At 40.1% G+C, this 26,660-nt stretch overlaps 1 protein-coding gene across 4 annotated transcripts in view; it reads left to right on the forward strand.

Annotated features, from left to right (window-relative positions):
- Positions 1-19,018, forward strand: part of JHY (junctional cadherin complex regulator) — a 56,051-nt gene extending 37,033 nt beyond the window's left edge. For 3 of the 4 annotated variants that reach the window (XM_059183477.1, XM_059183480.1, XM_059183478.1), the window contains 5 exons: positions 3,547-4,205; positions 8,176-8,470; positions 14,409-14,489; positions 15,273-15,401; positions 17,947-19,018. In XM_059183477.1, coding sequence (XP_059039460.1) covers positions 3,547-4,205; positions 8,176-8,470; positions 14,409-14,489; positions 15,273-15,401; positions 17,947-18,144 — 1,362 coding nt within the window. In that variant the 3' untranslated portion in view covers positions 18,145-19,018. The remainder of the gene's footprint in view (positions 1-3,546; positions 4,206-8,175; positions 8,471-14,408; positions 14,490-15,272; positions 15,402-17,946) is intronic. The other variant, XM_059183479.1, reaches the window with a different exon arrangement.
- The last annotated feature ends 7,642 nt before the right edge of the window (positions 19,019-26,660 follow it).

Raw genomic sequence — 26,660 nt, forward strand, 5'->3', positions numbered from 1 at the left:
CCTTTGCTGGCCGGCATGAGGGAACAGAGGATAGCAGATCCTTCTCTGGCCCAGAGCACGTGGTCAATAGAAAAAAAATACAAAATTCTCTAATTAAATGAAGCTTCCCAAAAAAATGAAATAGGCGGTTTCCTTTCTTGCCGCTCTAAAATAACTCTTGACTTTCTAGGCAAGGCAAAGGAATGACAGGGCGAAAGGTACGGATGATCTTTGACTCGTTAATATCAAAGTCCTTGTAATCACATCCTAAGTCAGCTTCCCACCCTTCCTATTATTATTAGCTCTTATAGTCATAAGAGCTATTGTTTTGGTTTTGCCTCCAACGCCATCAAGAGAGCTATGCTTCTTTTTTTCGTCTGAACACAGAGTCCTCCCTGACTGATGCTGAAAATCAGAGCCAGTTAATACACATTCTCTAAATGTTCTCAATATTATCAGACGAATTGATAACCCCCACCTTCAAAGTATTTGTGTTTTGTTGTTAATAAACACAACAGATGGGGAGCCCAGGCACAACCCTCAGGGCTGATCAGGGTAACAAAGAACAAGAATGGCTTTTGTTTTAAAGCAGATGAACCTTTAGCTAAGACAGAGCGTGCATCCTTCCCTCTGGTTTATGGCTTGGAAGCAGGAAAGCCATAAAAGAGAAACAGCCAGACACTGCCTTTCACAGGGTTGGGGGCAAACTGCCCTTGGATGGCACAGTATGAACGAACATTAATAACTAAGTACAGATCTTACTAAGAAGTTATCATCCCTGCATCAGGCGTCAGGATTCCCCAATGCGAACGCTGTACCAATGGCCACTGCTGTGTGTGTGCTGGGAAAACCCAGTGCCATTAAGCAGTTATTCTGAGTGCATGGAGTATGGACTGATTGTGAGTATTGGTAACAAAAGAACCCCATTGAGAGCGGGATGGAATAGAGGATTTCAGTGCTGGTGGAGATTAAGTAGCCTGAGAATGGCTTTGTATATTAACTTGAGGGAACTCGGGTCTTGCGACCTAAAAAGTGACACCTGATGTCTCAATTGTCGGGTAATAAATCTTCAGTAAACCACAGATCTCAAGTAGTCTGCTCAGAAGGTGAGAGAAATCACATCAAGCCTGTAAATGTCTTCTTTTCTGGGGACTGAAATGCCATCTCTGGGCACTTACGTTTATGTGAATAGGGGATTTAACACTTGAGACAATTGAAGTTTCATAAAATGATGAGTCCTTGGCCTTGTTGACAAAGCACCCTGCGAAGAGAACTATTGTAATCTGAATTGTCAGCTGCAAAGGTATAACGTGATGAAAACCAAGTGGCAACCCAAGATTTCGGGTCCAGTAACCTAAGGAAAAAAATCCTGATAGCTTTTTTCTTTGTTGGTGGGAATGAGGACAGAGAACGGAGACATGTATAATCCGATAGCAGCAGAAAAACTCCTGCTCACCTATTTTTCTAACAGTTAAAAACTGACAAAATTTCATTTTAAGACTTTAGTGATTTGAGAGTGTGTGCGCATGCGCGTTCACACAAGCGTGCATGAGTGGGGGGAGGGGCAGAAGGGGAGGAAAAGAGAATCGCAAGCAGTCTCCACGCGGATTGTCAAGCCCCACTGGATCACAGGACCCGGAGATCATGAACCCTAGCTGAAATCAAGAGTTAGATGCCCAAATGACTGAGCCACCTCCGGATTTTTTTTTTTTTTTTTTAAATGACGTTATCAGGGGCACCTGGGTGTCTGTTAAGCATCTGCCTTCGGCTCAGGTCATGATCTCTGGGTCCTTGGATCGAGTCGCGCATTGAGCTCCCTGCTTGATGGGGAGTCCGCTTCGCCCGCTCTCTGCTCTTCTCCCCTGCTTGTGCTCTATCTCTCAAGTAAATAAATAAAACCTTTTAAAATAATACAATAAAATGACATTATCAGCATCAATAAATATAGATTGTAGCACAGGTGGGTGTTTTTTCTTTTCTTTTTTGGCTTCTTCATGAACAGTGGTGATGGCCATGAAAATAGCCACTGTGTTCCATCAACACACCTGAAAAGACTGTACAGTAGCAGTTTTCTTCTGGGTCCACTATAAGGAAGGATGCTCTTGGCCTATTTGCAGAGCTTCCTGCCCGCATTTCCCCCCATGAGGCTCCATATACTGCATGGAAGGAAGAACCCTTCTCTCAACTGAAACACAGAGAAGGAAGTTCTTCCTTTTTTGGAGTGCCACCGGTAAAACTTCAAAGTGTAGACGAGCTCATCAGAACCTAGCCAATCCTCCAGAAAGCAAGGAGAACATGCTTTGAATTTCAGATAAGCCATTAATACTTGAAAATCTGATATGCAAAGTAACATTGTATGGGACTGTTTTAAATTTAACAGCCTCAACCTCATCATTACAGGGAAATGTCATTGGAAATAGAATACCACTTAATATTATACGGAATAGGCTGTCTTAGTAATTATAACAGAAAAGTGAAAAGTTGAACTCATTGCAGTAATTTGACCATCCTTCATAGCAAGCTGAAACCATTTGAGCAAAAATAGGAGTTATTCACTTTAAGGGATTTTTTTTCCCCCTTGAATGACCAAGGTAACCGGCATTTTTCAATTAATGTTGCACAGAGAGAGATTTCTTTTTATATGTGTGTTCAGAAAGAAATAATTTTTAGTTCTATACCACATTGATGCATATGGTCATGTTACTGTTTTTACTAAGCAGTTAATCATTCTTTCCAAAGGCCTCTTAACTCTGCTAGTTCTCCACAAAGTAATGAGTGCTTTATTCCTTGGAAAATATTTCTAAATGGCTTAGCACAATATAGTTACATAGTGTATCTATTATACCAGGAGTACATTTTGTTGTTATAAGACTTGAAAAGCATAAAGACCGTTCTGAAATTGAAATATTTCCCCCAGATGTTTGATTGCCTAAGTACAGGCTATATTAAGGAATTGAAGCAAAACAACCCTTGTGGCTTCACAAATGTCCTATCACAGTGCAGACCCTTTTATAATCCTCTGAATAAAATCTAATTTGTTTCATCTGGTGAAGAGGTCATTTCTAGCTTCTGACCTATATGAGTAAGAAGATCTGATCATCTAAATGGCATCTTGTATCTGACTTGTACTTGTTCAGTAAAGCAAATCACTGATGTCCTCTCTGGTTGAGATTTTTTTAAATGTTCACCTTAATTGAAATAAACTTGCATATTTCAATGTAGATTTGTACTTTCTTTGTAGCCCTGCGGAGGTAAATCTCCTCCCCCTAACCCCCCATTTGGTAACTCTTCATTTTACACTTGAAGTCAAAGACTTGTCTTTAATATCAAGCCCATTCTAAGCTCTCTACTTCTTTTTAGAAAATTCATAATCTGAAATTGCCAGGAAGATTTCTCAGCTAGTCACGCTCATATCCTGAAATTAGGAAAGGACCTTCTGGACTCTATCTCCTTTCAAATCTGTGGTCACCTTCCCAGCAGTCTCAACTCCTGGTCTGAAAAAATACTAAGTAAAATGTGAAGACTGCCAATCATCTGAGTTTACATTAACCAAAGGTATCTTTTTAGGATTACCAGGAACAACTGTCTCAAAATGAAAGTGCAAAATCAAACAGCGTGCCGAGAGGTCCATCTTCTGAAACAACCAATGGCCAGCAACCTTCCAGAAAACCAGTCCGGCACAAGATTCGAAACCAGCATAAACGTCAGCATGGCCTGAAGCCTCTGGTGACTGAAGAGCTGGCTGTCAGTCACAGAAACCCGCATAGTACTCCCAGACAGAAACACAACCAGAATCAGCCTGCTGATACTTCAGTAAAGCACGAAACAATCAGAATTATGAATGCGCCTAACAATGATTTACAACACTCAGGCGCACTTAGGAGCCAGGAGCCTGAAGCAACCTCCAATAAATTTGCTGCACCACAGCAGGCTTTTGACAAGGTGTTATACAAAAACTCTACTGGAAATCACTTGGTGAATGTCAAGAAAGAAAGAGGACACAGAGGCCGAGAAGAGAAAAGACCGTCACATCAGCAGCTACACCTCAACACCCTTTCCAATATGGACTTGAACTTCCTTAATGAGCTTACTGAAAGACCAGTGGCACTGAGCCAGAAAGGCTCCCAGTCTGCTAGTAACAAAAATGTTAATGGATCGAGGGAAAATAAGAAGCAATCCAAGCAGATCTACACAGAGACAAAATACAAGAACTTAGAAATATTATGGTAAGAACTCCCCTTTTCTCAAGTGTTTTTTCTAGAGGAGAAACGAGAGACTACTGAAGACGGGAGGAGGAGAATGGGGGGTGGGCACATACGGGGATGGTCAGGGGAGAGGAGGACATCACCTAACACGGTCCTTGGCTCTGAATTTTTTTTTTTTATGATTTTATTTATGGGGGAGAGAGAGAGCAGCAAGTGTGGAAGGTAAGAGGGGCACAGGGAGAGGGAGAAAGAGACTCTCAGGCAGACGCCCTACTGAGCGTGGAGCCCAAGGCAGGGCTTGATCTCACAACCCTGAGATCGTGACCTGAGCCAAAACCAAGAGTTGGATGCTTAACAGACTGAGCCATCCAGGTGCCCCAGTTGGCTCTGATTTCTGCCTCAAATAGTCCACTTTCAATGTATTTTTCTTCTTCTCTGTCTCCTCTAGTTTTTCCACTGTAGTTAAGCCGGGGTCAGGTGGGGGGGGGGGGCGGCAGACAGAGGCACTAGTCATTTAAAAAACGAGCTCTTTTGATCTTTTTCATATTTTGAGGGTTATAAGTAATGTTTGGAAGAAACGATCTCTAACTCTGTGTTGACCTATCCTAAGGATATAATCAAAAATATAGAAAAATATGTATGCACAAAAATACCGTTGTTCACCAAAATGACAACAATAACTCAATAAGGAAATATTTGGGTAAATTATGGCTTTAAATATCATGTAACCATGATATACATGATTTACCATTACGGTTATGAGGAAACACTTCTACAAAAAAGAAAATAATAAGGTATAAATTTACACCTGAGGTGTAGGAGCTCTACTATGTAAAACTATGCACAAAGAAAGAAAAATGCACCAAAATGTCAAAACTGGTGATTTCTGGCAAGAGAGGCTGGATTATTTCTAATGTCATCTTTGTACTTTTGACTGGTTCAAGTTCCATGCAATGTAGATATATTCCTTCTATAATCAGAAAAAAAGAAAAAGTGATTAAAAAAAAATCACTCCCAGGGAGCTTTCCTGATGTCATTTAATCAAATGTGTTTTATCACATATCTGCCATGCACTTAATCCAGCACTAAAATGCTATAGAAGAAACGAAAGTTGTATGATGCACAGGTACCTTCCAGGGACTTACTTTCAAAGTAGGGAGACAATTTTGGATATCTGAAGTGATGAAAAGGCATTTCAGGGCTGTATGCTGTACTTGGAGGCATTAAAATTCGGATTTAGCTTCCTGGAGGAGACAGTGATAGGTAGCAAGGATCCTGGTCTTTTTTTCCCCAACTTTAGAGGGAATGCTTCTAACATTCATATCATTAAAAATACTTTTGGAAGACAGGGAGGGGAGAGAGGAAATTTCTCCTATTCCTAATCCTTTTGCAAAGGGCTTTTATCACAAATGAATTTCCAACGTTAGGCTACTTACATTTATTGTGATAACCATATTTGGATTTATTTCTCCCACCTTAATTTGTCCTTTCTTTTTTATTATTTTTTAATTTTTTATAAACATATTTTTATCCCCAGGGGTTAATTTGTCCTTTCAATCACCCTATTTTTTTCTATACTTTTATAGCTCTCTATATATACAAATATCTAGATCTTCTATTGAACTAATAGAGTTTTGTTACTTTTTCCCCTACTGATTTGGAAATAAATATTCTCTAATTTGAGTATTGTTGACAAAGTCCCTTTAGTTTTAAGTGTACAACTCAGTGATCTGACAAGTTTATACAATATGCTATGTTCACAAGTGTAGCTACCATCTGTCCCATTATATTGCTATTACAATACCAGTGACTTTACGCCTGATGCTGTGACTTATTCCTATGAGTTACTCATTCCATAACCGGCAGCCTGCACCTCCCTCTCCTTCACCCATTTTTCTCAATTCCCTACCTCCTCCCCTCTGACCACCATCAGTTTGTTCTCTAGGTTTATGGGACAGATTCTGTTTTTTATTTTTTGGATTTCAGTTATGAGTGGGATCATATAGTATTTGCCTCAGCGAGGCTTAATTCACTTCGCTTTAACACTGTATACAATGTTTTAAATTTAACTGTTTATTTATGTCTTTACCTCACAGTTTTTCTTCCATTTTATTCTTTCTTCCGGAAGTAGATAGCTTTGGAAATTTTTTTTTTAACAAGAGTAAGTCACTAGTAAATTTACTGGAAATTCTTTTATGCTCTATCTTGAATTATAGTTTAACCTGGTGAAGAGTTAAACTCTTTGAAAACATTTCTCTATCTCCCAGTTTCCATGAAGAGTTTTTTTGTCAATATAATTATTTTTTTTTACCTTTTCCCTTTGTGCTTGGCATTTTGAAGTTCACTGTGTTAGGTCTAAGTATGAAATGTTTAATCCTGCTGTTGATTCCTAAATCTGGAGATTCATCTCTTTCATAAATTCTACACAATTATCATCCATTTCCCTTTATTAGGAAATAGGCAAAGGAAATACCATGAATCTTATGAAAAATTATTTACCCTCTTTTCCCTCCAGGAACACCAAAGAGATGTATGTTAAAAATCTGTTATTCTAGACTCTACGTCTCTTTAATTCGGTTTCTTATTTTCTATTTCTTTTTTCTATGTGTACTCCTGAGAAATTTCCTCTCATATGTTTCCCAATGCAATAACTCTCTTCAGTTGTAGCCAGTACGGCTACAATGTACCCACTGAGTTGCAAATTTCAATCCTAGTATTTTTCATGTCTATAATTTTTATTTGGTTCTGATTAAAACCTTCCTGTTCTTTTTTCAGAATAGGTTTCCCGGGGTTTTAATTTCTTCTTTCAGGTCTTGAGTCATTTTAAACATGCTTACTTTAAGAATGCTATCTAGGGGCACCTGAGTGGCTCAGTGGGTGAAGCCTCTGCCTTCAGCTCAGGTCATGATCCCAGAGTCCTGGGATTGAGCCCTACATCCAGCTCTCTGCTCAGCAGGGGGCATACTCCCCCCTTCCCCCACTTCTCTGCCTACTTGTGATCTCTGTCAAATAAATAAATAAAATCTTAAAAAACAAAAAAGAATGCTATCTAATATTCTATCAGAAGTTCTCAGAAATCTACCACTGCTTCTTGTGTGTGTGTAGGCGTCTGCTGACTCTCCTACTGGTAGATTATCTCCTCAGAGATTCTAGGATTTTGGATTGTGAATGTAGTTTAGTCATCCTGTCTGTAGATGCCTCGGCAGGCTTGAGAAGGAATAGATCCCTCCAGAGAACTTTATATTTGCTTCTGCCAGATATGCAGAGGCATCCCTCCTCTGAGATCATTTTTATGTCATTTTTTTGGTCTTACATTCCCATTTAGTCATGGAATCTAAGTATGAACCCCAAATACTGTTGTATAGAAATTCCTAGACCAAGACAGATCAGCTTGCTTTGTTGAGTCTCAAGGCTCATGACTAGGCTAATCACTAATCCAACTTCTTATCCAAGACATAGCTCTCCAAGGCCTTCTTCACACAGGCATCTCAACTGATGCCCCAGCCAACATGGGGCCAAGATTTCACGGATCCTGTACCAGAGCAAAGTGTTAGAACCTGAGCGCATAGGTCCAAAACTCCCACAAAGCAAGCCATAGCTTCAGTTTATCCAAAATCTGCTTTACTTTCAGTTCCTTTTTTGGTTTTGGTGCCAAAGATTCCCTACCTCATACAAATTCATCTAGGTACTCAAAAGGACATTTGTTTAAATTTAATCCAACATTTCCAGGTATTTTATAGCACCAAGGGACTTTTCAAAGGGGTGTTTTCTTTTTCTATTCTATATTTTTCTATTTCTATATCTCACAAAGCAGCACAGTCTGCTTTGGATTCTCTCTCTCAAATAAATAATTTTTTTTTAAAGATTAAGCTAAAGGTCATTAATTTGATTTGGAGAATGAAGAATACATCAAAGTCATAAAGATGTTCCTACTAAAAGTCTTAAGTATCCAGTTTTTAATAACAGATTGGTGGGATGTTTTTCCCGTCAGGAAATTCTACCCTTCCTCGGACAGCCAGCCTGTTAGAGCTTCTCCAGACTCCCAGCTCACCCAGATAATGGAGCAGCACCAGCAAGCCTTAATACAGCTGACCGACGTGCAGCCCAAGGAAGGGGTCCCATCCAACGTCACATTTCCACCTCTGTTGTCAAGGGTCGAAAGTGAATCCCAGCTCAGTTCAGAGAGAAGCCAAAGAAACCAAAAGGAAATGAGTCGTAGCAATTCTGAAGGCTATCTGCTCCAACTGGAAAAAGGAAGAAAGCATAGGAAAAGGAGCGGCTTCAAGGTAACAGAAGCATTTTAGTGAATAATCTTTTAATTCTTGTTATACAGATGGCCCTTGGTTTTCATTTCCTTTCTTCTAGCCTGGGCTATGGATGGTCCTTACTGAGCGGCTGCCACGCTGGGTGGCCCCCAAGTCCTGAGGCACTTCCTAGTGTGAACCCCGGCTGCTGCCTGGAATGGGCCTCCTTTGAGCTTCAGCTTGGGAAGGGTCTCCTTTTGCAGAAAAGCAGAGACCTTCTTTTGGCCCCAGATTAAACACCAGCCCCTCGGAAACGGTCCTCACACCCTGATCTTGACCCCTAGTCAAGGCTGAGCCTCTCAGCATGTTCTCCTATCTGAGGATACCAAATAGGGCTGAGGGAGGTTGCAAAATCTTTCCAGGAAGACATGAAAGCATACAGAAGGTGTCTTTGTAGGTCCTCTGCATTTCTCCACTGTTACAAGCATTAAAAACCCCTCAGGAAAGGTCGCTCACCTCTCACATGGAATGCTAAGGAGAGAACTGGAAAATGCATTCTGTGTTATAGGGCACCTTCCAACCAGTGAGAAGCAAAGGGCCTGTGGTGATCTGGGTTCCCCAGGAACAGACTCTGAAATGGAGATTTACGGGCAGGAGGCTGGTTGAGGCGTGCCTCCCAAACCAGCCCTGGAAAGGATGAGCGGGGCAGGGCTGGCTGAGGAAGAGAGTGTTGTGATGCAGGTGCAGCAGAAGCTCTAGAAGTCCACGTGGGCTCGGAGTTGGGACGGCTCTTTGAAGGTAAAGCGTGCGGGCTTTTGCTCCACCACATGGACCAGACATTGGCTACAGACTCTCTCCCCAGGGAGAGCCCCAATTTTGGGTATTGCAGCTGCATCTGGCTGAGGGCAGTTCTTCGGGAAAGACCAGACTGGGAGCCACAGCGAACAGCAAGTGGAGGAATGAATATCTCGGTCCCCAGGGACATCCACTGTAAGGCGGTTTAGGGAATCAACCCCAGTTCAATTCAACATAGGTGCTGAATTCGTATTAGGAACTGTGCTAGGTGCTGGGATGTAAAGAGAATGAGCCATGGCCCTTCCTCATATAGACACACATGAAAATGGCTTCACTATAACGCTGCAATTTAAAAAAAAAAAAAAAAAGAGAGAGGTATGTGTGGGTTGCGCAGAGGAGCAAAAAGGAGTTTGAGTTGACAGTCCAACCTAAGGGGTCAAGCAGAGCTTCAAGGGATAATTCTGAGTTGAGATTTAGATGATCAAGAGTTAATAAGAGGGATGTTAGGGTAGCTCAGTCGGTTAAGCAGTTAAGCGCCTGCCTTCAGCTCAGGTCATGATCCCAGGGTCCTGGGATCGAGTCTCACATCAGGCTCCCTGCTCAGCCGGGAGCCTGATTCTCACTCTGTCTGCTGCTCTCCCTGTTTGTGTGCTCTCTTTCGATCTCTGACAAATAAATAAAATTTTTTAAAAAGTTAATAAGACCAAAAGAGTATTTCAGGCAAAAAGGACCAGCCTGTAATTTAGTCCCTAGCAAATAGCAGACCATCAAATAAATGTTAGTTGCCTTTTCCTTCTTCTATTAGTAATTTGAATTCATGTCTTACAGAGAAGAGCCAGTAGAAAGTACCCCGATGACCGTGTGTATCACCAGAAGTCTAAGAGCATGGGAGGATCAGAAGGGGAATTAAAAAAGAACTTCTAGTCACCGTTGCCCAAACCCTCTTTCCAACTCAGAAAAACCCTCCCTTCTTGCTTTCTTTCAGGAATGTTCCAACCCACCCGTATCCCTTTGCTCGGCCCAGCACCTCCAACTTGCATCTAACAAATGCTCAGAAGCACTCTTTGTCTTTTAAGCTGCTCCAGAAGCTAAAATGACTTAGAATCGAGCTGTTCGTATAGGACAGCAGGTAGCTGGGGCACCGGACAGGGGAATCATTATGTGGGTCGTGCCCACTTGCTAGTCACAGCAAATCTTGTGGTTTCCTAGGGATTCGACTTGAATCACATTAAAAGTTTGAGGATTTGGAGAGCTAACAGGCCCAAGCACCTTCTCCTTCCCTCCTCCTTCTCCTGGCAGTTCTGATGCGACTAGTTTATGAACACTAAGCATGGTCTGTGCTGGTAAATCCAGACGTCAGGAGGGAAGGGACAGACACAGCAGAAGGGATGACAAAAAGCATAAAAGTATCTGTTGGGACCGGCCACAAAACAGCTGCGTAAGCAGTTCTGGGACAGCGGAGCTACAGGTATTAACTCCTGTGCTTGTTATCACAGACCGTCTGGGTACTGCTGCTTGACGGCTTCTAAAGAGGAGGTTTATTGGGATGAAATTTAGCAACCACAGAGCAAATTTCCTTCACTTGCTGTTCCCCAGTAGTAGAGGCATTGTTTTGTTGCCCTGATTTTGAGTAACTTTCTCACACTCAGACATCTGAGGAATGTTCTGGAGAAAAACCCTGCTGTCTCCCCCATAGCAGGGTACAGCGCTTCAGAGTCTAAACAAGTCCTCACAGGACTTTTTTTAGTCAGGCATGCTTCGCCCCACGTTTACAATAGAAGTCACTCCTCTAGCTTGAGAGGTGGGATCAGTTACTGGCAGAAACGTGCCATCAGGAAAGTCTGGTGCCATCCTCTGCCCAGGGGACCATCAACAGAGAACACCAGTTCGGAGGGGCGGGTCTGGGGTTTGAAGTCCTCAGCCTGGGGCCAGGGATGGTGGAGGTCAGCTAAGACAGGTCTCATGCAAAGACTAGCAGTGAACCCCCTCAGGGACTTGTTGAGAACAGGACTCTATTTTCCTCCTGTGTTTAGAGACCTAACAGGACTAGCATTGTTGATTTAATTTGGGGGGAGGGGGAGCGTGCTATTGTGACCTTTTAGTCTTGTAACAGCCAAGAAGAACTAAATCAAAGTAAATTCTGAGGATTATTTTACTATAAAAACCTTTTGAAGAGGCAGAAAGTAGATTAGTGGTTGCCTAGGGCTGGCGGTAGAGGGGGGCCGAGGAGTGGCTGCTAATGGGCACAGGGGTTTCTTTTCAGGGTGATGAGAATGTTCTAAAATCAGATTGTGGCGATGTTTGCCCAACTTGATGAATATACTAAAAAACCACTGAATTGTACAACTTCAAATGGGTGAATTTGGTGGTGTGTGAATTCTGTTTCAATAAAGCTGTTAGAAAAGACTTTTGATGGAAAGAGATCAAACGAAATTACAGCACTGAGAGCCAATCAAGATTACTTGAGGCAAACTTAAGTAAATCCAGGATTTTTCATTGCCAGTCACCCAGAACAAACTCTGTTAGGAACCATGTTCTCTCCCCCTTGAGAAAAGGGCACTTTGCTAAAAGTAGATCATGCTGGAAAGGAGATAGTAGCATTGGGGTACTCATGCCTGTCCTTGGGCCACACTGTTTACTTTGTGTCAATATTTAATGCTAGTCCCTTTGCTAGTACTTGCTGTTTTCCTATCATAGCCAAGATGTTCATTCTGGTTATGCGAGGAGATAGAAAGAACTGTGACAACAGACCCGGGGTGGGGTTGGGGGGGGGGGCGGGCGCCGGCCGGGAGCAATGATTTGTGCTTCACACTGTATCTTTTGTGTCAGTGCAATGATTAAAGTTAATCTGCTTCACGCTAAGTCTGTGATTTCTGGCCACTGATCATTTCTCATCCGTTTTGGACAAATTGGATTTATGACCTGGATATGAGTAGGCTCTCTCCTTTTTCATTACTGGTTTACTTTGCCAAATATAAAGTAACTTAGTGATTGCGAAACAGTGGTACTGATGGCATGTCCGAGATAAAGAACCAGATAAAGAACAAATTTGCAATTGCCAAGTAGAAGATACCCAAGTTCATTCACCTATTAATCATTAGCAGAGATTTTAAAATGTGATCATACCTAGTGTAATCAAGGTTTGGACAAAAAATGGCATTCTTACCCATTGCTAATGGAAGTGCTCACTAAGGACCTTTAGTGTGTTTGTGATTTTGTCTCAATAATTCCACTTTTATTAAGTTTAGATCTCAAAGTGATCATCAGAGTAGCCCACAAGCAATGCTTATCCCTAGGACATCTTAAATAACATTTAGAATGTCATGTATAAAAGTCACATTTTTGAAAGATATTTAGTGACAGGGAAATACATCATAATGCTAAGATACTTAGTGAAAAAAATCTAATTTGTAGCCCTTGGCCATTTTCTGAAAATATGAACAGACAGATGTTAAAGGCAGGAAGTTGCTGGACTGGTTTTGCCAGGTGATTGTTTTCTCTAAGGAGATTTAGGGTTTTGAAAAGCCTTTTATGAGCAATTTTTTTTCCCTCTATACTTTAATATTTTTCAGTGATTTTAGCCCAACTACCTCTTTAAAAAAAAAAAAAAGAGCCTCTCTCATCTTTTACAATTAGATATACTGAAAGACTTTTGACTATACATTTTGAACATTCTAATCAGGGAGATTCTATTTGCAGGACTCAAACCTTGTAGCATAGAAATGTTGCCTAAAAGATACAGGATTCTGGCTCTCTGAAGTACTGAAATTTTAGCAATACTGCTTTCGGCTCCAAGCACCTTCAAAATTATGAGCTCGTTCTTCTCACCTGCAGTTAATCCACAAGTAGATGGTAACTAGTACTGGCGGTCCACAGCTCAGAACATCAGAACCAATATTTATATGGCTCTCTCATGTCTTTCCTGACACAAGATTGCTGCTACAGCTCCAGCTATCATATCTACATGCAAGGCAAGGAAAAGAAAAGGGAGGGGCTGCACCAGCCTGAATCAAAGCTAAGCCAACTTGCATTTACACCTCCTCGGCCAGAGCTCAGTGCTGCAGATCTGGGGAAAGGAGTACCTGTCTCCAAGCCTCTATGGTGGGGTAGGACAAGGGAGAAACTAGCTGGTATGAGCTATGCGTAGTCAGCCAATAGGCCAGTGGGAGTAGAACAAATTCTTGTAACCACTGATACATTGATATGAGATTACTTATGCCCTTCAAATTATCCAAAAATCACATTAACTAAATGCTATTTCTCAGATCTTGCCTAGACTTTTTTTTTTTTTTTTTTAAGATTTATTTGAGAGACAGAAAATGTGCATGCACAAGCAGGGAAGAGGGCAAAAGAGAGAGACTGCACACTGAGTGTGGAGCCTGATGTGGGGCTTGATCTCACAAACCTGAACGGAAATCAAGAGTCAGAGACTTAACCAATTGAGCGGCCCAGGTGCCCCAGTTCTTGCTTGGACTCTTAACCCTTAAAAATTTACGACCTTTTCCTAATCAGAGAGGGAGACAAACCGTAAGAGACAGAGGGTTGCTGGAGGAGAGGTGGGGGCCGGGGGGTAACTGGGTGATGGGCATTAAGGAGGGCACGTGGCAGTAACAAGCACTGGGTGTTACAGACAACTGATGGATCACTGAACTCGACCTCCGAAACTCATAATATACTTTAATTAATTGAATTTAAGTTTAAAAAATGTTACGGTCTTTTGAATGTTAGGACATGATTAGAGCACTCGCCTTTCGAAGCAATGCTTACCTGATTTAGATTGCCTCTTGCCAGGAAATTCTTTGGTTTCGTGAACCGTACAAGAACAGATAGATTAGCAATGACAGTAAAAGCAAAAGCAGTAAAGTGGTAAATGTATATGTCGTTTAGAATGTTAATAATGAAACACCTCTTTATTCACTTGGAAATTTTTATTTATAATTTTCAGAATTCCAATTTTCTTGTTGTTGTAGAAGTTGGAAAAGTCAAAACATGTTACTTGACCAGCCACAAATTACCCAAGACGCTATAATCAATAACTACCATTAGAGTGAAAGAATTGTCAGGAAAGGTACCGTCTCCCAACAGTCCACATGGGCTTCCATTCTTTCCTTATGTGGCTGTGACAGCATGCGGGGCCGGCGGGTGGGGCACAATTCCTTAAAAGAAACTGTCTCTGTATTTGTAGAGCTCCAAGCTGAAAGATTATCAGAAAAGAGACGGGAAGCTTGGAGGCCTTGGACCTGACCTTGAGTCTATCAGAGACAAAGTGAGTGAGATGTACATACAGCATTCTGTAGGCTTGAATTTGCCCACCTGTGTATTAGCAGAACAGTACAGAAATGTCTCCCACCCACCCCCACACCAAGTCCTGATCCAAATGTCTCCCTCTGAATAGAGGCCCTTCTGAAATAGCATTAGTAATAGAGACCCAGATACTCCTTTTACCATAAGATAAAATTACCTAGCCAATGTTGTTTTATGTATCCACCTTTTAGTTCGTCTTGAAGGCCTGCACAGAAAAGGGGGCCACGGGCACATGAAAAGAGATGTGTGTGTTATATGGTCGTTGGTCTTTCCCAATAGAGTGATCTTGGTAATTTTGAAGAGTGGCTACAGAGAAGACACTTAGGATAAGAGTTTCCCAACCCCTGAAAAGTGCATCCACTTTATTTCCTTTCCTCTAGTGAAAGAAGTTAATGTGTTTTAACTACAGTTGCACTCAAGGCATAAAAAGAGAGTATAGTTCAAAGTTGGAAGCCAAAATGAAAATAAATTGGGTAAATGCAACAAAGAAGGAGCTGAATGTGATTTAGACCCTGTTAAGGGAACACTGGGTGTGCTTCGGCAATGATGTGCCCCCTCAGAGACAGACCGTTTCTAGGAGAAACATTAACTGTCTCACTGCTGTTCCCTTAAGTGTGGTCATCCCATTTCCTCACTGCTGCTAATACAACATAGCCAGCTCGCTCAAAGGAGTGCCGCTTTTAAAGAGAGAACAGAGAGATCTAGAAGGACCTGTGTACTGTTGTAACATGATTTGTCTGAACAGATGCAGAAATTAATCCAAAAAAAGGAATATGCAAAGCAAGTTAAGGAGTATAACATGAAGACATTATCCATTCTGTCAAAACCACAAACAGCGAAAACTGAACGTCAGTCAGCCATCCCTCGGCAGAAGGTAAGAAATCCCCACCACGGCAGTTAGCCTCTCAAGTAGAATGAAGAGGAAACCTTTGTCACCACTTGACAAATTTCCCATGTTTTCTGAAGCCAGGAGGGGTCTAAGCTACTGCCCTTCTTGTGGCTACCCATCAGAGACATTGATACACAAAGAACACGAACACAAATGACGCTGTAAGGGTAGCCTGAAGTTCATCGTGGTCTTAGTCCTCCATGTGTTTTCTTCTTGTATTTCAAATCTGACACATAAAAATGAATAGTAAGGCCAGCAGACAGAAGAGATACTCAATATCACTAGTCATCAGGGAAATGCAAATCAAAACCACAGTGAGATCACCTTATACCTGATCAGAATGGTTAGAATTAAAAAGACAGGCAATAAGTGTTGGTGAGGACATGGAGGAAAGAAAGAACCCTCGTGCACTGTTGGTGGGGATGTGAGTGGGTGCAGCCACACTAGGATGGAGCCAAACAGTATGGAGGTCCCCCAAAAATCAAGAATAGAATTACCATATGATCCAATAGTTCCACTATTGATTACCCAAACAATACAAAATACTAATTTGAAAAGATATATGCACACACATGTTTATTGCAGCATGATGTATGATAGCCAAGATATGGAGGCAACCCAAGTATCCATCTCTAGAAGAATGGAGAAGATGTGGTGTGTGTACACACACACACACACACACACACACAGAAGCTTATCACACAGCCTTAGAAAGAGGAAATGGTGCCATTTGTGGCAACATGGATGGACCTAGAGGATATGGTGTTAAATAAGTCAGAACAGAGAAAGACAAATACCATACAATTTCACTCATATGTGGAATCTGAAAACCAAAATGAACAAAACAAGCAGAATCCAATCTATAAATACAGAGAACAAATTGATGGTGGCCAGAGGGGAGGTGGTGGGCGATGGGCAAAACATATGAAGGGGTGAGAGAGATAACAGGCTTCCAGTGATGGAATGAGTAAATCATGGGCATGAATGGTATAGCCCAGGGAATATGGTCAGTGATACTGTGATAACGTTGTAGGATGACAAGTGGTAGCTACACTTGTGGTAAGCAAAGTGTGACACAGAAGATGAATCACTAAGTTGTACACCTGAAGCCAAAGTAACATGTGTGTCAAGTATACTCAAAACATTTTAAATTGAATAGTAAGGCGATTTCTTAGAAGAATCTAGCAATCCTGATAAATCCTATCAATTTCCTTCTCTACCATTAAATTTTAAAGAATTAGTGTCTTCTTGTCATTCATGGGTACATATGTCAAAGAAAAGTCCTTTGTTGTTTCTTTCAAGTTCATTCCCCTACATTTTTCCCAAGGGACTGTAATACATAGGTCCCTCTAGCCATGAAAAATGATTTCATAAAATACAGAATGTTCTCCCTCTCGGAGGTCATCCAACCGTAAGTCAGGATGTGAATGAAGTACTTTCAGCGGAGACACTGGGCCTCGCAGTGCAAAGTCTCCATCTCAGTCCCAGGAAGAACATGGGACCCTTTGCATGAGGGACAAGTGACCCTTTGGTGCTTTTAGGAATTTGTACTACATGTTCTCACACAGACCATCCTATTTTCTATTTATTGCCTTTCTCCCTGGGACCTTGAAGACCTCAGTCCACTTGATTGAGTTTCCATGGTGCCACTTTCTCTATTTTCTCCAAGCCATTATTTTTTTCCATGAAGAGATTCAAGACAACAAGTCTGTAATGAGAAATTCCTACAGAAGTCACCTCTACACACACTGAGAAGTTCGGACATGATTTTCTCTTCCAGCACCTGAACATACTACTCCTGCTTCAGCTATCAAAAAACTTACTAAAATATAAAATGGATATCAAAACATAAATCTGTTTTGAAATCATATGTAGTGATCTAATCTTTATTGTAGTGCCTTTTGGAACTGACATCACTAAAAAAAATTAAAAATTAAAAAAAAGAAAGAAAAGACTGCTTTTTCCGGTCTCCAGGCTTTTACAGACATACTAAAGAAAAGAGTAATTTCCAACCTCTAATAAATAGCTGCTAGAGTTTCAAAAGCCTGGGAACAAGAAGAGTTGATGTAATAAGTGGAAACTCAATTTTGTCAACTACAGTGACGTCTTTGGTCTCAATCTGTAGCAAGTCCACTCTGAATGGAAAGGTCTGTTAGTATCTCCTTAACAGAGGCTTGGTTTTAAGAAGACCACTAGAAGCTAAATAGAGCCCACACATGAGAAATGTATTTTCAAACACTTGAATAAAACCTCGTTTTAGAACGAAAACACCCGAAGGCACAGCTCGGTTTCATTTTCCAGCTCTTGTCCATTGCATACTCACGTGGCTAAGTTACTTTGTTGGAACTGTGCATTAGAGAGCAGGACTCGCATTTCCCATCCGCTCTCCATTCCCAACTGCATCTTCTCACCTCATGGTAGCAATGTGTCTCTTCCTTTTACCAGTGAACATGTCCTAAGACTTGATTTCATTTAAGGAATGCAGAGCTCACTATCCATTTCACATAAAATGTTCTCTTTACGTTTTTAGGCTCTGGAATACGCCAAGACCATCCCCAAACCCAAACCTTCAAACCTGACGGACCACGTATCCAAAGAAAAGAAAAATCCCACGTACACTCGAAAAGACGACACTCTGCCTGAAATCTCACTGCTTGAGAGACTGCAGAACAGACATGAGAGGGAAAAACAGGCTGTGGCGGCTTTCAAAGTTCTTCACATTGTATAGACAACGCATTTGTCGGAGACCAAAAATGCCCGGGGACTGGACTTGGAGAAAAAAACTCCAACCACCTCTCTGTGTAGAGAGTGGATCCTCTGTCCTCCAGCGCAGTCCACGTTTGCTTTGTACAGGATTTAAAATATGAGGCCTTATTAACTTTACAGAGCTGTGTTTTACTTTCTAGAAAGGTTATCTTATTATTTATTTTCAAATCAGAATTTTGGGTAGAATAAGAACTAGGGAACAAAGCTTTTTTAGTTTCACAGCGGATCTTTTAATTTCTCAAAATATCTCTACCCTTCCTTGTAAAATGAAACCTTGAAGTGACCCAGCAAAAAATGTATCTAACTTCTGCTTCTCTCTTAACTGCCCGATAAGGAAAAAGTATAGAAACACTTCAGTTTTGAATAAAATGAATGTAAATTGGACTAACTGCTAGAACATTTGGAGATAGTTTCCCAAATAGTTCTAAAGTTTCTAAATTAAAAAAACAAAAACAAAATAAAATACCCCAATGTCCTAACAGAGCATCGTGACATATATTAGAAATCCAACAAGTCCAGAAACATCCATTCCGACAACTCTGAGCAATATATTTTCCCAAAGTTACTTGCTCCAAGTGTGTGAATGTGCCAGGCATCTTGCCATCAAAACATCTTAAAATGTTACCACATCTGTGCTTACACGCTTACGCACACACACACACACACACGTAAATACGTTAGGTAAGAGGAGAAAGCATTCCACATTTTACTGCTGAGTGTCACTATTAATAAATATTATCTACTTTTGTCTTTTGAAACTGAATAAACATTATCAGGTGTAACAATTAAAATTATCAGGTCTTAAAATAAATATGGAAAAAATTAATTTTTTCTTACTTGCTTGTATTAGATGGGCATTTGATTCTTTGACAGCCATATCCAGAAATGGGTAATTTTAACACTAATTTAGGGGAAAAACTATCTATACAGGTGGCATAAGAAATGGTTTTGGAGAGTTATTCCTTTGTTATAAACATTTTACATAAACCATGATGTGGTATATAAAAGCTCCCTATGTGATTTTCTCTTAAAACTGAAAGCAATTAGAATTGAAAGTTTAATTTTCAATTAGAAAAGTCTAATTTCTGGAAAAATTATACATATATGAATATAAATAAGCTGACAAATCATGTTTTGGTGGTAAGTTGAAAATTACATCATATATGAAGCATTAGGTGGGAAAAATCATATCTCAAATGACTCCTAAGATATATTTGTAAAAGAAGAGGACCCTTCATGGTACATGGTGAAGACTTTTCTAGAAGCTTAAGAATTAATTTCTTTTTCCAAATGGCCTTAAATTTAAACTTAACTCTGAAAGATTAAATAATGCATATAGAGACATTTCCAAATTTAAAGGGACAGAGCAATTTTTTAAAATATTCCACTTCTATTAGAGTATTTTAAAAGTATTTTAGGGGCACCTGGGTGGCTCAGTGGGTTAAACCTCTGCCTTTGGCTCAGGTCATGATCTCAGGGTCCTGGGATCAAGCTCTGCATTGGCCTCTCTGCTCAGCAGGGAACCTGTTTCCCCCTCTCTCTCTGCCTGCCTCTCTGCCTACTTGTGATCTCTCTCTCTTTGATATAAACAAATGAAATCTTTTTTTTTTAAAAAAAAAAAGGTATTTTTAAAAGAGCTTAGAATGGGCTTATCTTATTCACATACTAATTTTCAAAAGAGGAAGTGGAGATTAGGTTAGGATAAATGACTCTTCACATATGTCAGTCCTACTGATAATAGCAGACGGAGTAGCCCGGTCTAAATTTTGGCAAATACCAAGGACAGTGCTATTTGATTATTTCTAGTAGGGGGTTGTTCTTGTTTTCTGTGTGGGCAAGGAGCATATAATTATTATGAACTTCAGTTTTGGACATGAACTCCCACGGTTTCATTTCTAGAAATACTCATTATTACATACCCGATCATATTTTAACACATAAAATCTGGCAACTTCATAACTATGTTGTTAAAGTTGAAAGAGACACATAAATTAACTCAGATGTTGACTCATAAGAGACACTATTTTATTTTTGAACATTTAAAACCCTCCTCCAACCATTTCTCTGGTAGCTAAGCACTGTTAAAACCTTCAATCCCTTCACTCACTATCGAGAACCACACTTAGCTGAAGCAGGTGGCGCAATTCAGTCTACATCAAACATTTCACAGAATCTTTACTTCGAAGGCAAGTCTGTACCTCCAGCATGTAAGCCCTAAACATCACAATTCTTTGTACACAAATATTGAAAGTGACAAGTGGCATCTAAAAGGGCTGTTCCTACAGAAATAGAACATGTTTGCTAGAAGCTGGGGGTTGAGATCAAAGAATGAACCAAAACAGGCCATTGTCTGAGCCCACCTGGTAGATCACTAAGCCACCATGATACTAAGCGTAAAATTCTGCGGAAACAGTGAACGACACATTTCTCTGCTCCTCCTTGAAATTAAGGCAACAACAATGATCTTCTGCAGACCCAAGTGGGTCAATGATCAATTTTTACAGTACTTTTGCTTCAGATATTAAGAAGTAAAAACAATCTGCCTATTAGAAAGCAAGGACTTTAAACTTGAGTGACAGAATAAGGGTGGGTTTGTATTTGACCAGATGTTATAGAGGCCCACTGAAAGACACACGGCTTAATCTGCCTAATCTCTATTAAATGGTGTAAATAAAGGACCTTTAAACCACATATTCTCTCTTATTATAGACTCCTCTTCATGGTGTTTTTCCATCTTGAATTTCTAAGGACAGCATCCTGTTAAGAGGAAGCTTTGTTCCAAGTAGCTGAATTTCATGACAGCTGTCTTCATGATATTGTTTTGTATATTAAGGAGTCTCTTGGGAGTTATCTAGAAACCAGCCCAAGAAAAGACAATATTGAAGAACAAAATAAAAGGTAAGTCTAGCAAAACACCAATGCCTAATGGTTCCAATTGGGGCCCTATTATTGGTTAATGAATCATTGTTAAAATCTCACAGCAAGCATGAGTGTGCAGTCTAGTCTATAGCAAGAAAATGACTCTCCATCCCAACAGTTATTAGCTGGAAGTTGTTTGAAAACACATCCAGTAATTATTACAACATTGGAGCTAATTGAGAACTTTGCGTTGATAGCAAATGGTCTACAATAGCAAACTCGGGGGGGGGGGTGCTTTTAAAATTACTTATTGATAAACAGCACACAATATCAATAGAATTTGGGTCATAGTCTGAAGATCTCAGGACACATTTAGCTAATTATTTCCAAAATATTCTTGAAAATATAGATTACTATCCTATTCAAAGTAGCACTTGAAAATTTAAAATTCTTACAGAAAAAAAAAAAGTTACTCATCTAAATATGCCTTAAGATTAACTTTATTAGAGCAAGAATAAATCCTGATGAATAATACACATTTCATCCAACTCTCAAGTATTCATCAGATGATAACCAGACTCTTCCCTAACTCTAAGTGTGCTTTCATAATTTATATTCCTAAGGTAAAGAGACAAAAAGATACATGAAGACTCCATTTGCCTCTAGTTGTTTTCCCAGAGAGGTAAGGGTTTCAAACAACACAAATAAAATTATTATTATTGTGGATTTTGTTTATCCAGAGTGTCTCTCCCCGTTTATCCCTGACTCTAAGGAGTTGTCTATATTGTCAGGTGAAATTTGTATACTATAAAGGCAATATAAAAGAGAAATATGAATTATAATAATTTTGTGTAGATATTCTACTCTTAAAAATAGACTGAAGTAGGAATCCGGAGTAGGTAAAATCTAATATTCAAAATCAAATTTTAAAAAAAATTTTGTGCCCTTGGGGTGCCTGATTGGCTCAGTCAGTAGAACATAGAACTCTTGATCTTGAGGTCATGAGTTCAAGCCCCACATTAGGCCTACAGCTTACTTAATACAGATCCAAAACCGTCCCTCACCCCACTGCCTCCAGGCTAAGTACAATATTTGTTCCTCCTGCTCCTCTAACTTTGTTGAGCAAAACCATACAGCTTTTCACAAGGGTACTAAGAAAACAGATCTCCATTTTCTAGCCAAATATCTGGTCAATGAAAGCAAAAGGTTTTAGGTGGCAAAGTTTTTATTCATTGATTAATTTTATTCCCTCATCTTAAAAATTCCATTCTTCATCTTTGGTTACTAAGTTTCAGTTCAGTGAAATAACCGGAATGTTGGACCCTTCCCAAAATGTTGTGGAAACATCACATTTCAAGATGAAGATGCAAAGTAAATAGATTTTTCAGTTGAATCTACCCCTCAATACAGGGAAGGCTCTTTGGGTAATATGAAGGGAGGAAAAAAAGAATTTAGTGGGCAGGACTAATCTCCCTTGCTGCCTCTCCACTGCCTTTTCATTTTCCCTGGCAAACCTGAGCAATGTAAGTAATTAATTTTCAATAAACTGAGAAAACGGTCTTTCATCCTTAAATAACTCTAATAGGTTGAGAGGATTACAATGATATGAACATTTCAGACAAATATATTTAGTGAAGACCTGGATATATGGGATGATTTCATAAATATTCTTTACTGAGTTGACAGCTTGTCTCTGAGACCAGCCCCAATGCTGGGAATGCTAGACCGGTTTCTCAAGGTCCCATGCTTTAGCAAAAGATATTTAAATAGTAGATATCCATATGATGCAAATTAAATAGTGGGGAAAATAATCTTCAGGTATTTAAAATTCTAAAAGTGTGATCAGTTATTCCTTCAGAAGCTGTCTACATAGACAGAAGTAGATAACAGAATATCCATATATATATGGATATATATATATATATTCAATAATATTTATATTCTTGAATATAATCAATAGAGCGCTCTCTGCAGAGAATATAGCTAAATAATTTGGGCCCCAAACATACCCTCTCCTCTGTGACAAATAGGTCTCCTGAATTAATTTTACACTTTCCTTTTTCACCATCTGGACAACTACCAAAGTCACTGCTATGAAGCCTGGGGGGCCTCACCTCATATTTCCAACACATCACCTGGCAGGGAGGTCTCTCCCATTACCCTGCTTCCACACAATGGGGACACTGAAGCAGTGCTGATGAGGTCCCCAAATTTGTTGTCTCTACTTGAAATTGATAATCTCCAATCACACAAACCTCAAGCACCTATTTTTAATGAATCCTTCAGATGAATATCAAAGAACTATTTAGCCATGTCTAATATTTTAATTAGATTATATTCTCAATTTAACCCATTAAACCTCCTTTGATGATCCCGATATTTAGTGTTTAGCCTCAGATGCACGAGGTAATGAATACCGGACCTTTTGATTTAATGAGAATTTCAGCTCTTCCAGCCTGCGCCTCTTTGTGTACCTTTTATTTTGCTGGCTATAGAATTCAGTTAATTGAAGGAGTCTCTTACCATCACACATTAAGGAGGATAAATTAGCATCCCCATTCTGATTGGAAAATGCAAGCAGACAGTTTTGCTTTGATCTGAGGATTGAACTGAGGAAGGCAGCAGTCCTCTGAAAATGAGCTGATGGCCTTGTTATCAGGGCAAAATGCAGATGCGTCCATGTGTCACAAAACACTTAATGTCTTAATTGATCACCTTCCAACTCTCCCTGTCCTGTTTGCCTCATTCTCTTTGGGTGTGTGTGTCTTGCTGTCTGTTTATCCTGGTTTCTCAACTCAGAATTAGGGACCTAGGCTTTCAATTAATCTGAGACCAAGAAAAATGAAACAATAAATTCCCTCACCTTGAAATTTCTAAGAATATCCTGTACAACTATTTGGACCTCTCACAGACCAAGATTCTTAAGGACTAACTCTAACTTCCAATGCCCTCAGACTGACAGATCCCATGCCATTGATACTGCATCACTGAATAGGAGGCAAGAAAGAAGGACTATTACACATTTTGGTGAGGAAGTCAGCCTTTCAATCTGTTCTAAAATAATACAATTCGGGGCACCTGGGTGGCTCAGTGGGTTAAAGCCTCGGCCTTCAGCTCAGGTCATGATCCCAGACATGGGATCAACCTGCATCCATCCCAGCTCTCTGCTCAGCAGGGAGCCTGCTTCCTCCTCTCTCTCTCTCTGCCTGCCTCTCTGCCTACTTATGATCTGTCAAATAAAAAAGAAAAAAAAAATGCAATTCTCCTGAACCTCAACAAATGCAGTTGCATAAAAGGAAGTGTGATCAGAGAGTAAGAGATCAACACCTCCATCACTCACTTGTGGGTAAATATGTTAGACTAAACACATGAACATACGTACACCGACTTCACTCCCTTGGCAAGCCCATACTAAAAGGGTTTTTAGTAAAGGGTTTTTAGAATACAGGAAAACAGGAGAATGATAATAAAAGTAGGAAAACAGATAAAAGTTGAAAAAAATTCTAACCTAGCAAACGGGAAACCCGAGCATCAATCTGATTTACGTTCCAGAATATCCAAAATGCTCAGGAGTGGGTGATGTCAATTACCTTTAAAAGTGGGGTTGTAAGGAATTGAGGGGGGCTAGATGAAGGACAACTGCCCCTTTGCTCCCCTGCCAAAGATTGCTCTCCCCTCTGTAGAGAGTAAAGCAGTCTCTCTTGAGTAAGGGGCAAGTACAGAGGCACAATACAGAAAGCACAGTGAACAGTGAATGTGTGTGTTCTAAACTCAGAGACCTCTGGTTTTCCACATGGCTCCCAGAACATTGGGAACATCTCATCCTACAAGCAGGAGTTTGAAAAAATCCTTCTCTGGAAAATCTGACCAGCCTAAAATAAAAGCCTTGTAAATTCTGACTTTAGAGGTTCTCTAATGGAAGAACTCAACCACATTATCACAGGGGGAACGCTCACAGTCTAAAGTATCCCCCCCCCCCCACACACACACCATGTATCACAGTTTCCCATTAGCCTTTTCTCATTAACATGAGCAAACAACAGGGGATATCTACATATCTGAAGAGGTCACAGAGGAAACCCACTAGAAAGGAGGAGTAGGACTTAAAAAGAGATCTTGGAAGTTAGAAATAGGATAGCAGAAATTTTAAAAGTTAAAGGTTGGAACATGGAGGAATTTTCCCAGGAAGTAGAGCAAAAAAGATAAAAGGAGAGAAAATGGAAGAGAAAAAGAATTTAGAGGATAAATCTAGGAGGGAAGGGCTACTGGGTGGCTCAGTGGGTTAAGCCTCTGCCTTCGGCTCAGGTCATGATCCCAGGGTTCTGGGATGGAGCCCTGAGTCGGGCTCTCTGCTCAGCAGGGAGCCTGCTTCCCTTCCTCTCTGCCTACTTGTGATCTCTATCAAATAAATAAAATCCTCTTAAAATTTTTTTCAAAAATCTAGGAGGGGAAAATTTTCAAATAATAGGAGTTCCATAAAGAACATAAAGAATAGAAATCCTTGAAGAATTCATTCAAGAAAACTTTCCATAATTGAAAAGACTTTTCAGACTGACAGAGCCTACTGAGTATCCAGAATAACGGAAGCTAAGAGATCAAGGAACATAGCTGTGAAATTTCAGACTGTTGGTTACAAAGAGAGCATCCTATAAGCTTCAAAAAAGGAAAACAAATAAATTAATTAAACAGGATACACAAAGAATAAAGAATCAAAATGGCTTTAGGCCCTCACAGCAGCAATACTGGAAGTCAATGAAAATAAATCAAAGGAGGTTTTTTAAAATTTTCAGAAGTATTCCAAAATAATTTCCAACTTAGAATCCTACACTTAGCCAAAATACTAATAAAGCACATGATTAGAATAAAAAGATCTTTTAGATAAGGATGAAGCCTAAAACATTTACTTTTCACACACCAATCTGGAAACCACAGGAGGCTGTGTTCCCCCAAAATGAGAGGGTAAAGCAAGAAAGAGGAAAATATAGGAAACAAAAGTAAATTGAAAGGGATCCCAGGGGGCATAGTGGGTTGGACCTCTGCCTTCAGTTCAGGTCATGATCTAGGGGTCCTGGTATGGAGCCCCACATCAGGCTCTCTGCTCAGCGGGGAGCCTGCTTCCCCCTCTCCCTGCCTACTTGTGATCTCTGTCGAATAAATAAATAAAATCTTTTAAAATTTTTTAAAAAGAAAAAAGAAAGGAATCCCAGGACGAAGGGGAAGAGAGATACAGCAACACAAAATCCAGAGGGCAGCAGACCAGAGGTTCTGAGAGTGATTGGTTCAGGGAAAATGAAACCTTAACAAGAGTATCTTGGGAATCGGCTATAAAGAAATGGTGAAGAGTCTGGAGTTACATTGGTCACAAGTAAATTCAAAATTAAGAAGGCAAATATTAATTCCCAGGGGGGTAAAAAAGGAACTTTTCTTGCAGGGAAAAGTAATCTGAGTTGATTACCTGGCTGAGCTGAGAGTCCGACATGCATACCATAATAACGGTCCAACCAAAACCCTGTCATGGAGGAAGAGATGAAGAGGGTACACATAGGTGGTGGGAACAGGGAAGAAAGAACTAAATTTTCACCTTTTATACCATGAAGTACTTGATAATTCCTAAAACAA

Source organism: Mustela lutreola, chromosome 1 (genome assembly GCF_030435805.1).
Source record: "Mustela lutreola isolate mMusLut2 chromosome 1, mMusLut2.pri, whole genome shotgun sequence".
Lineage (NCBI taxonomy): Eukaryota > Metazoa > Chordata > Mammalia > Carnivora > Mustelidae > Mustela > Mustela lutreola.